An 11,848-nucleotide genomic window follows, 5' to 3' on the forward strand; every position below is an offset into this window, starting at 1 on the left:
GTTGATCAGGGAGTTCAGGTAGCCCAGCCAGTTGAAGAAGTCAAAGAGCTCCGGATAGAAGCACGCATCGCAAGTGGCCACTACCAGGGTGTAGATGAAGAAGGGGAGCCAGCAGCCAATGTACGCGCCGAGAATGATCCCCAGCGTCCGCGTGGCTCTCCGCTCTCTGGCCGCGGAGACGCGCTTCTTCTCCAACAGGGCGTCCGACACCGTCACCTCCACCCCCCTCTCACCGGCCAGGGACCCGGGGTCGCTCGAGGGATGGTCGGGTCTCCAGGAGGACGAGGCGGACCCCGCGGACCCGGGCGAGTCGGTGAGCAGGCGCGCGGAGGTCAGCCTCTTCCCGGCAGCCCCCGTGGCCTTCCGTGGAGACTGCTTCAGGATGACTTTACGCGCCTCCGCGTAGATCCTCCCGTAGAGCGCGAGGAGTAGCAGCGTGGGCACGTAGAACGCGCCGCACGTAGAGTAGATGGTGTAGAAGATGTGGTCGGTGTTGACGGTGCAGCTGGTCAGCTCTTCCTCCGCCCTCTCCCGCCGCCAGAGGAGCGGCGGGAGCGAGATACTGACGGCGATCAGCCACGCGCCCGCCACCATCCCGGCCGCGCGCGACCGGGTCCGCCTTGCGGAGTACTCCACCGCATCCGTGACGGCCCAGTAGCGGTCCAGGGCGATTACGCACAGGTGGAGGATGGAGGCGGTGCAGCAGGTGATGTCCGAGGAGAGCCAGAGGTCACACACCACCTGGCCCAGGGACCAGGTGTGCGTGACGGTGTACAACACGCAGATCGGCATCACCAGCACGGACACAAGGAGGTCGGTGAACGCGAGCGACGCGATCAGGAAGTTTGCCGGAGTTTGTAATTTCCTCGACCGGGAGATCACTGTGATCACGAAGGCGTTGGACAGCGTGGTGCCGAGCGTGATGGCGGAGAGCAGTCCCGCTAGGCTCACCTGGGAGAGCAGACCGGGAGACCAGACCGCTCCGAAGGTCTCGTTCGTGACTCCGAGGACGGGGGGCGCGGGCGTCTTGGAGACCAGACCGGGACCCTCCATCCTGTGTTCCTCAGGTCCTAATGGACTGGATTGGTTACAGGAGCAGCAGTCAGACGCACCGCGGGGCTTTTGATCTTCAAGTCAACATTTGCCGGTCGCGCCATCTAGTCAGAGACAAGACACAGATGTTGTAGAAGGAAAGGGAGACTCGTTTCTCGCTCATCGTTCCCGAAGCTGTATCTTATAATTCAGGTAAATTGAGAGTTTTTTAGGTAAATTTCCATTTCAGTTTCAGGAACAGTTAAGGCCGCTCCTCTCCTACCGGCAGACAGACGGTGAAGGAGTTGGTCCAGGTTTTGTTAAAATTACCGCCTGTGGATAAGAACCCAAAACCAAACCCTCCATCTGATCCGTAACATCTAAAACTCCAGGCCGCTGTGGTCGAACGGCACGAGGCGAGGAGGTTTTATACACCAGCGTCCAGCCCGTCTGACTCCTCACTCCTCACCCTCACTTTGGGGGGGGGGGGGGCTTCTTTCAGCCAATCTGCTGGGTCATAGTGCTCCTGCACGTCACCAGACGGGGTGTATCCACGTGTTTTAATGGTGTTTAACAAAGATAAAGACGTCCAGTCTGGAAGCTCAGGATAGATAGACAACGATGTGTCCGAGGTTAGAGGGGTCAGACACATCATGCAACATCGATCATTCCTACCTGGAGGTTGAGGTACAGGAAGCACACTGAAAGTTCTCCACAACCTCATCCCACCTGTGGGAAAGGTGTATTTTAGGGGCATTTACGGTAGGAAAATGTAAGTCATGTGATTTATGATGACAATGAGGACGTAAACACTGCACCACTCATTGATGCAGCAGTTCCTGTCAAATCTAGTGATGCCGATGGAATTAAGTGGTTGATTTCATGTGTTTGGATTTCCTGTCTTCATCCTTACCAGAACCATCCTGTTCCGTTTCCCTCACTTTGAAAGAGAAGGCCGTTGTTTTAATGCAGAGTCGTTCACATCGAGGGCCTAATTAAAACACTGGCAGGACCTCTGTGTTTGGACTCTCCACAATAAAGGTTTATGATGAATGCTATTGGCATATGGTGTTTGACTTGTTCTTTCAGATCAATGCATCCCAGCTGTCAAGAAAGGAGAGAGAGATGTTTCTGATGAACCGGTAAATGAGCTGCTCATCGCCCAGGAGTGCAAACAATATAAAACATATATAAATATATGCATCAAATATTGATAAATATTGACTGACATTGGACCTCTAAAACAGAAGGGCCACTTGGACATCATGGATCTGTGTGTGTGTGTGTGTGTGTGTGTGTGTGTGTGTGTGTGTGTGTGTGTGTGTGTGTGTGTGTGTGTGTGTGTGTGTGTGTGTGTGTGTGTGTGTGTGTGTGTGTGTGTGTGTGTGCGTGCGTGTGTGTGTGTGTGTGTGTGGTGTGTTTGTGTCTTTGCGTGTTTGTGTTTGTGTATGCGTGGGTGTATGTGTATGTTTGCCCTTGCATTGGGTGTCAATCTTCTTTAGACAGCAGGGAGATGAAAAGGAGATGGATTATATATTACTTTCTGGTGGGTTTAATATTCTCCTGTTTAGTCACAAAGACGGCCTCCAGTCCAGTTTCTCGTCACTGTTTGGCAGTCAGTCGTCAAAGTGACTTGAAGTCACTTTCTTTATTTAACCCTCAGAGTAACATCCTGGATACTGGACTAAAGGAATAGCCTGCGTTTTCATGTGACAAGTTTCCTCGAAACCTTCACCACTATAATGATGTTGAGCGGTGCAGTTGGTCATGTGATGTAGGGGTTGGCGTGTCGCTATGCCAACAGCATCAGCACCGCATCACAGCAGGAGTTCCAGCACCAAATAGGACAGCGTTAAATGAGGGCAGATCCCAGCTGAGTGAATTGAATGTGGGCTGAAGCCTAGCCAAGAAGTTTGAAGAGAGAATCCTCAAGTGGTTTTGACTGGTTCACTTTACGCTGACTTTAAGAGGATAATCCTACATGTTGGATGTGGATCCTAAACGCATTCCTACCCCCAGCTCCGTCTCGTTAACGGTCAGACTCTGGGAGGAAGAGGCCCCTGCGACGTTCCTCTGTGTGCGGTGAGGAGCAGAGGAGGCCTGGGCCCGTGTTGAACCAGCGTGCCACATGGAGCCAGGCCCTGCTGCTCTGAGGAGAACATACGCTCAGCGCTCTGCCAGACGGCCTCTGAGGGCCACGCTACAACGGGGACCGAAGGGAGAAGGATTTCTGTTTGCACAAGACCTGTTTAAAATAAAATGTTAATAGTGGTTAGCCTCAAGGAAAACCAACATACTGAACACTTTGAAACCACCTAGGCAGTCGAATATCTTTCCAGATATGTGATTGGGCTCCTGCCCTCCATTCAGCTCCATCCAGCCTCCATCCTCTCACTGTAGTTAGTTTTTTGTGTTATTCTTCTTTTGCCTCATATTATTTCCAATAAAAATGCAAACTTGCTGGCTTGAGGTGTCATTTCGATTTCGCATTGCGTATCCTGCTGATATCAGCCCAGTAGCCTCCGCGAGGAGGTTGAATTGATCACTAGAGGGCAGCATTTACTCTCAAGAAGCCTTTGTTGATATTGATCGGCAGACTTAGGCCATTGGTCGTACCAGGGTTGTGTCAGTGGAACTTTCAAATCTGAAATGATTCCTGGAAATTCAGTGATCCAGTATTTCCTCTTATTGGAAGGTGGCTGACTTGGAGTTTCATTTAGTTATTTTGGATATAAACATGATGAATGTTATTACGATTACTGGTCTCATTGGCTCTCTTTGTAGTGGGATACATTATGCATTTATTGCACTAATTTTAGGCTATGTGTAGGATATAAATATAGGCTACATTATGAATTGATTCACAATTGAATGATTGTAAAATAAAGCTTGTGAAAACTGTTTGTGTATGCGTGGGTGTAGGCCTATGTCTGCGTGTGTTCGTGTATTTGTTAGTGTATGTGTGCAGGGAAGAGAAAAGATGATGAATGATATATTACTTTCTGGTGGGTCCAATATTGTCCAGTTCAATCACAAACACGGACTCCAATCCAGTTCCTGCCACCGTTTGGTGGTGAGTCTGAAAGGTGACTTGAAGTAACCTAAAGTAGGGCTACCTTTTCCACGCACATATTGACATCCTGTTCAGAGACTGAGACTCTAGTGATGGAGCCTCTTCTAATGGAACCTCGCGCACCTATGGGTTCAAGTGGCAAATAGCTGCTTAATTATAATTAAGTATATTTATAACTACGCTTGAAACTCAGAACGTACAGAAATTAGATGTGGTCGAGGTGGTGGTTGAGCACGAACATCTGACGCGTCAACGGGACAGAAGGGAACAGAAAGAGCGCTCAAGGAAACTAAAGGCGCACTAAGGGCGCAGCGGTAACAGCAGCTCCCTAGGGCGGGGGGGGGGGGGGGGTACAGCTTGACTGCCGCCTACAGCTGGACGGGCACACTAACTAGGACATTTGCTCGTCGAGGCGCACATTCGTCGGTTTTTTTCGCTTATTTGGAGACGGTGAGATGGATGTGCCGCGCGCCCCGGGGTTCCTCTCTCTGTGCGTCCTCCTTCTCCTCTCCAACACTTTGGACGGAGCCTTAACTTTTGAGCTGACTCTGCTTCACACCAACGACCACCATGCCCGCGTCGAGGAGACAAGCCGAGAGGCGGGGAAGTGCCGGGGAGATGGACCCTGCTTCGCCGGAGTCGCCAGAAGGTTCACGAAAATCTCCGAAATCCGCCGGAACGAAACGCACGTTCTGTTACTGGACGCCGGTGACCAGTTCCAGGGAACTCTCTGGTTCAACTTTTACAAAGGAGCGGAAGCGGCTTACTTCATGAACCTACTGGGCTATGACGCGATGGTAAATCAATATCATCATTGATAATACTCACTTTATTATTGTGCTATGGTGGGGTGTAAGGTGGTGCAGTGATATAGGCCTATAGCTAAATGAAATTTGCTAATACAAATAAACTCACAAAATATGATGTAGTTCTAAATAATGCTTTCCAATTACTACAAATTACACCAAATGATGACAAAGAAAAACTTGAATTTGAATGGTTTCGTGTTCCGTCACATCCATTATAATCTTCCGTTACTTCGTTATGATCTCCATTACTTCCATTATAATCTTCCGTTACTTCCGAAATCTAAATTCAAGCCAGGGGGAGTATTCGCGCCCACCGAGAACGCCCCTCAATAAGTGTGTGAAAAAGCTCGTTTGCGCTCTAACTACTTTCGTAATAGTGTGTCAGCTGGTTGATTTTAGCGTTTTGGCCCCATTCACTTCCACAAATATAAACTATTTACTGCACTCGACTGATGTATGTGTAATTGGCTTGATTTTTTAAACCTGAGATAATTACAGACGATGAGGCAGAAGAAGAATAATATACAAATAAACATAACAATAGTGAGTCTTACTAATTACACAATTGTCGTTGTCTCTTAAGGCCTTTGGAAACCACGAGTTTGACAACGAGGTGGAGGGTCTTCTCTCCCCCTTCCTTAATAACGTCAGCGCTGCCATGCTCAGTGCCAACATGAAGGCAGACCAGACACTGGGCCCGCAAATCAACGCCCTCTATCAGCCATCCAAAGTGTTCAACCTTGGCTCAGAAAAGGTGGCTGTGGTGGGATACACTACAGCAGAGACCCCTCTCCTGTCCCAGCCTGGTGAGGATGAGGGTGAGGGTAAGGGTTAGATAGTTAGTTAGCTTTCATTGTATCGAATGACTACAGGCTTTGAAATCTTGGTCTCAAGAGATGTTTTCAGTCGTGAAAGCTTAAAGGCTTTCGGTCCAACGTTACCACCAGCTGTGCGGATTGTTTAGCCGGACATCGACAGACCAGACCAATTTGAAAGTGCCCATTGGTCAGGAACCTCCTAGTCCATTTTCAATTTCTAAGGGTGTTGTATACGGCCGCCGACCAAAATGCCTCTGGACGCAATTGGATAAACTAACAACTAATTGAAGCCATCGTAGTTTCCTCAAAGGCACTCCCATTGGGCGCTGCGCTGGTCATCCGGCTCTTGTCAACAACTATCAAAACTAACTAACTAATTTTTTTATCCCGCCACCCCTCTTCGGAGGGCTTCTTTGTATTTAATGAAGCTATGTATATATATATACAAACATATATATAGCAGACACAATATGTTGCATTCAGATTTATATACATTGCATTTACTATTTTCCTACCATAACCATGGTAGGTCAAGAAAAGGAAGAGGAGAAAAAAAGGGGAAATATAAATAAATAAATAAGCTTTACTTAACGGAAGAGGGAGGTATGCAGGTGGTAACATACACGGCATGTAGTTATGTTTTTGTTGAATTCAGATTTTCTGATGACCTCAACTTAATGAATCGATTGGGCTGTTTCCCCCCTTGGGTTTTGAGGACCCAACCTGGTCTTCCAGAACGAGGTGGAGGCCCTCCGGGTTGAGGTGGAGAGACTGACCTCCATGGGCGTCAACAAGATCATCGCTCTGGGTCACGCCGGCTTCGACGTCGATATAGACATCGCCAAGCGAGTCAAAGGAGTTGATGTCGTCATTGGAGGACACAGCAACACCTTTCTTTATACTGGTAGGCCTATTCAACTGACCTGCACTTTAACATGGTTCAAGAACTGGTTTCAATTCTGGTCTTAAATCTGTTGCATTAGAGGTTATATAAATCGATCAACGTGAAATTTAGCATAATTTTACTCACAGGCAGCCCGCCGTCTTCCGAGATCCCAGAAGGAGTCTACCCGCACATGGTGCGGTCCGACGACGGGCGAGATGTTCCCGTGGTCCAAGCGTTCGCCTTTGGGAAATACCTGGGGAACCTCAAAGTCACCTTTAACCAAGCCGGAGACGTTATTAAGGCGGTCGGGAACCCCATCCTCATGGACAGCAGTGTAGCTGAAGGTAGACCTTTCCGACATGGATGTCATAAGTCATTAGTCAAAAGCCATACGCTTCCATTCTGGTTCATTTCACCTCTACAATGCATTAGGACAAAATTATATCAGACCTCAAATAAAACAAATATTTTTACAATTCTACTTCAGTATTTATTGATACATATACAGTATTTACAAAAGTTGTATTTCTTTATTTGTATTGATTCGCATTCATTTGTATTATTAACCCTCATTTGTGACAGCAGTTTTGTTGATTAACCTGACTTTTGATCCAACACCAGAAGAACCAAGATGAAGGCATAAATTGTCTACGGAACATAACCCTATTTTCCGTTTCAGACCCGGGTGTGCTGGCCGAAGTGCTTCACTGGAAACAGAACCTGTCCCACCTCTCCACCCAGGTCGTCGGGCACACCTTAGTCTACCTCGATGGCTCCAAGGAGTGCCGCTCAGAGGAGTGTAACCTTGGCAACCTGATCTGCAGTGCCATGGTGAGGAACTTGACCCTAGCTCCACCGCAGCTTCAACGTAGCTCTACCGTAGCTTCACCCTAGCTCTACCGTAGCCTTGCTGCCGCTTCAACGTAGCTTGGTTCATTATTATTATTTAGTTTCCTTCAACATCTCAGTGCTTGGTGGATTGATTTTCTCTTTTTTATTCTTTGCTACACAAGACACCTGAGGCCAAGTGTCCTTTGATGCAGACAACAAACTAACCCTAACCCAAACTCTTAACTAACCCTTACCCTTACCAAACTCAACCTAACCCTTAACGAACTGACCCTAACCACAACAAACTAACCCTAAACCAAAATCTTAACTAACCCATACCCTTAACCCTTACCTTAATGAACTCGCCCTAACCCTTAACGAACTGACCCTAACCACAACGAACCAACCCTAACCCAAACTCTTAACTAACCCTTACCCTTAAAAAATTCACCATGACCCTTAACAAACTGACCCTAACCCTTAACGAACTAACCCTAACCCTTAACGAACTAACCCTTAGCGTACTAACCCTTAATGAGGGCTCCTTCCTGTCAGATCTCTAACAACATCAAGCACTCTGACGAGCTCCGCTGGAACCACGTGGGTCTGTGTATGATGAACAGTGGGGCCATCCGCACCTCCATAAATGAGCGCTTTAAGAACGGTGAGTGAATCTCAGCCTGCACCATGTGGTTAGTGGTGTTGGTTAGGGTTAAGGTTAGGGCTCAGAACGGTGAGTGAAGCTTAGCCTGCACCATGTGGTTAGTGGTGTTGGTTAGGGTTAAGGTTAGGGCTCAGAACGGTGAGTGAAGCTCAGCCTGCACCATGTTATTGGTGGTGTTGGTTAGGGTTAGGCTTAGGGTTCAGAACGGTGAGTGAAGATCAACCTGCACCATGTTTCTGGTGGTGTTGGTTAGGTAAGGGATGAATAATCCAATGCCTAGCTGTAACTGCCTTACTGTATTGAAGTGTATTACAGATCCCTGTATTAAAGTGTATCAAAGACCCCTGTATTAAGGTGTTAGTAAAGACCCCTGTATTATCGACCCCTGTATTAGGTGTTGGTAAAGACCTCCTGAATTAGAGACAGCTGTATTAAGGGTTTGGTAAGACCCTTGTATTAAAGACCCCTGTATTATAGACTCCTGTATTAAGGAGTTAGTAAAGATCTCCTGTATTAGAGACACCTGTATCAAGGTGTTGGTAAAGACCCTTGTATTAAAGACCCCTGTATTAAAGACCCCTGTGTTAAGGTGTTGGTAGGGACCCCTGTTTTAAGGTGTTGCTCTGTGCATCAAGGTGCTCCCTCTGCTCTCAGGAACCATCACAATGGAGGACCTGCTCCTGGTGCTGCCCTTCGGGGGAACCTTCGACCTGATCCAGGTGAAGGGCTCCACGCTGAGGAAGGCCTTCGAGCACTCGGTCCATCGCTACGGGAGCAAGAGGGGAGAGTTCCTTCAGATAGGAGGTATCCACATCCACCCCCACAACCTTATAGTACCTCCAGATAGGAGGTCTCCACATCTCCTACCATCCCCTTATAGTTCCTCCAGATTGGAGGCCCTAACATCCACCACCCCCACCGTATAGTTTTTTCAGATAGGAGGTCTCCACATCTATCGCCACCACCGTATAGTTTCTTCAGATAGGAGGTCTCCACATTCACTGCCTTATGGTTCCTTTCAGATAGGTCTCCACACCCATTACCTTATGGCTCCTTCCGATACAAGGTCTCCACTACCACCACCTTATGGTTCATGTGTCATAGGTCAGGACGGTAGTGCCAGTGTTGAGTTTGGGGATTGAACCCATGTCCTGTCTGCTGCTGGCCTCCTGAACACATCAGGTCCTCATAACACCACCGCCAGGACATACATTGTCTGAATATTTAATATAGGGCTGCCCAATTAGGGGCCTGGGGGCCAAACTTGGCCCGCGACCGATTTGATTTGGCCCGCGCCTTACCCACTGTATATATTATTGTTTTCCGCCATCAGCGCTCGGAATCTGCCTCGCTCTTATTGAATATTATTCATTGGTGCACTTTCATTCCTGACCATAGAATAACATTGTGATACAATGATGGTAGGGTGGCGCTGTTGAGCTCCTATCCTGTTCAGCTCCAATCCGAAGTGACAGCGAGTGAGTGAGAGGATGCAAGGATGGAGCGTGTTAATAGGCAGTGGCATGCAGACAAACGCTAATTGTTTTGTCCTGTGCTACTTTTCTTATTGCACTAAAATTGTCTTTGTATTTGAAGACACAGGCCCAATGCCTAGTAATGTTCAATGTCTGTCTTCAAATATTTCAGAGTGCTTCAATTATTTTTCTAATTTCTGATTTTTTTTTTTAACATAAACGTGAAGCACAATAAACAGTGTCATTCATTTTTCAAAATGACCTAGTGATAGTATTCATTTTGCACACGCATGCTATTTATACCCATATTTAACTTAATATACTGAAAGATTTAAATTTTGGACCACAAGCCTCCCCCCGATTACATTTTGGCCCTCCACTGGGAAGAATTTGGGCACCCCTGAAATACATCCTTTTAATGGTTTTATTACTGGTATTTTTATACAAATATTTCGAAGAATATTTGAATTTGAGAATGACTAAAGTAACTCTAGTTCTATGTTCTGTTCACATTGATGCCACACTTTGGGTCGGCTCCTGGCCTGTACCAGGACAGGGTAGCAGACTTGTGTCCAAGACTTAGACTAAGGCCCAGTCCCATTACTCTCACCATAACAACAACACTTGCTTTGAGTGCCCTTAGCTGCAAGTCAGCTACCGAGCTGGCTAGCATTCAAGGGATGATTATAATGGAAGAACAGCACCCCCCCTTGCTCCCTTAAGTATTGCAACACCCTACCCCTTCGGGGGAACGCGCCAAATCTAGGGTTAGGGCTCAAATCTAGGGGAAGGGGGAGAAGTGGGACAGGGCTTTAGGCCCAATCCCATTTCTTCCTTGTTTTGAAGGGGTAAGGGGGAGGGGTAAGGGGAAGGGGTAAGGGGTCGAAATGGGACAGGGCCTTAGTCTTCTGCTGCTATACAGAGGAGCCGCCCGTAACGAGTGACAGCTGTCGGCCCCGCCTCTGAAGAGGGGCCCCTCTGTAAGGTGGTCTGATGGCCCCCTGCCTCCTCCTGTAGGCTTCCACGTGGAGTACCTCGTGTCCCGGCCGGTGGGCCAGCGCCTGGTGTCCCTGGAGGCTCTGTGCACCGCATGCCGCATGCCCCGCTACCTACCGGTGGTCCCCGACGAGGAGTACAAGCTGGTGGTCACCTCCTTCATCGCCGACGGAGGGGACGGGTACGACATGCTGAAAGACGAGAGGCTAAAGCACGACACGGGTGAGGAGGGGGGAGGAGAGAGAAGGTGGGGGAGGAGGGAAAAGGTGGGGGAGGAGGGAGAAGGTGGGGGAGGAGAGAGGAGGTGGGCGAGGAGGAGAGAGGCGGTGAGGAGGTGGGGGAGGAGGGAGGAGGTGGGTGAGGAGAGAGGAGAGGAGGTTAGGGAGGAGAGAGGAGAAGGAAAAGGAGCTGGGGGAGGTGGGGGAGGAGAGAGGAGATGGGGTAGGAGGGAGGAGGTGGGTGAGGCGAGAGGAGGTGAGGGAGGAGAGAGGAGAAGGAAAAGGAGCTGGGGGAGGTGGGGGAGGAGAGAGGAGATGGGGGAGGAGGAGAGCTGGTGGGGACGTGGGTGGTGCTTATGGTACATTCATATGTACAAATGTGTGTTTCCAGGTGACATGGACGTCTCTGTTCTCTCCAAATACATCATGGAGCAGCAGCGTGTTTATCCTCCGCTGGACGGTCGGATCAAGTTCATCAACTCTGCATTCTGCGTGGCAAGCAGCTCCGCCATGCTGCTAGTGGCCATGGTCCTGGCCTCCGTCCTCTGATCACCTGCCTCATCACTCAGAGATTACCACACAGATGAGAGCCATGGACGTTGCGACTAGCCTTATTGAAAGTCTCATGTTATAGAGGGAGTGATAGATAGTGCATCTGTTTTAGACCCTGGTGCCTGCAATGCCCTATTAACCTCCTATTAAATAATAGGGAGATTACATTTTTTAGAAATGCAAGCTAAATAAATAAGTCCTCCATGTTTGACGTCCACAAGTTGAATTCTTTCCTCCGTGAGTCAGAAGCTTTGGTGGATCATCTGGTCAGACCGTCAAAGACCTCAGATTCCAGGGGAACAACCAGTCATCACCCCCCTAGGGTCAGGGTCACCACCCTAGGGTTAGGGTCACCAGGGATCGGGGTCACCACCCTAGGGTCAGGTTCAACAGGGGTCAGGGTCACCACCCTAGGGTTAGGGTCACCAGGGGTCAGGGTCACCAGAGCACAGGGTCACAGCAGCCTCTGGCAGTGTGATTTATCCAACTGCTTG

At 48.7% G+C, this 11,848-nt stretch overlaps 2 protein-coding genes across 2 annotated transcripts in view; one reads left to right on the top strand and one right to left on the bottom strand.

The window, feature by feature from the left end:
• Positions 1–1,491, bottom strand: part of htr1b (5-hydroxytryptamine (serotonin) receptor 1B) — a 2,372-nt gene extending 881 nt beyond the window's left edge. The window contains exon 1 of the mRNA XM_030357535.1: positions 1–1,491. This exon is cut by the window's left edge and continues 881 nt beyond it. Coding sequence (XP_030213395.1) covers positions 1–1,053 — 1,053 coding nt within the window. The 5' untranslated portion in view covers positions 1,054–1,491.
• A 3,036-nt stretch (positions 1,492–4,527) lies between these two features.
• Positions 4,528–11,795, top strand: LOC115544537 (5'-nucleotidase-like). Its single transcript, XM_030357536.1, has 9 exons — positions 4,528–4,902; positions 5,498–5,720; positions 6,448–6,636; positions 6,765–6,962; positions 7,298–7,449; positions 8,005–8,113; positions 8,768–8,917; positions 10,606–10,806; positions 11,194–11,795. The coding sequence occupies exons 1-9, from the start codon at positions 4,561–4,563 to the stop codon at positions 11,349–11,351; spliced, it is 1,722 nt and encodes a 573-aa protein (XP_030213396.1). The 5' UTR covers positions 4,528–4,560; the 3' UTR covers positions 11,352–11,795.
• The last annotated feature ends 53 nt before the right edge of the window (positions 11,796–11,848 follow it).

Source organism: Gadus morhua, chromosome 5 (assembly GCF_902167405.1).
Source record: "Gadus morhua chromosome 5, gadMor3.0, whole genome shotgun sequence".
Classification (NCBI taxonomy): domain Eukaryota; kingdom Metazoa; phylum Chordata; class Actinopteri; order Gadiformes; family Gadidae; genus Gadus; species Gadus morhua.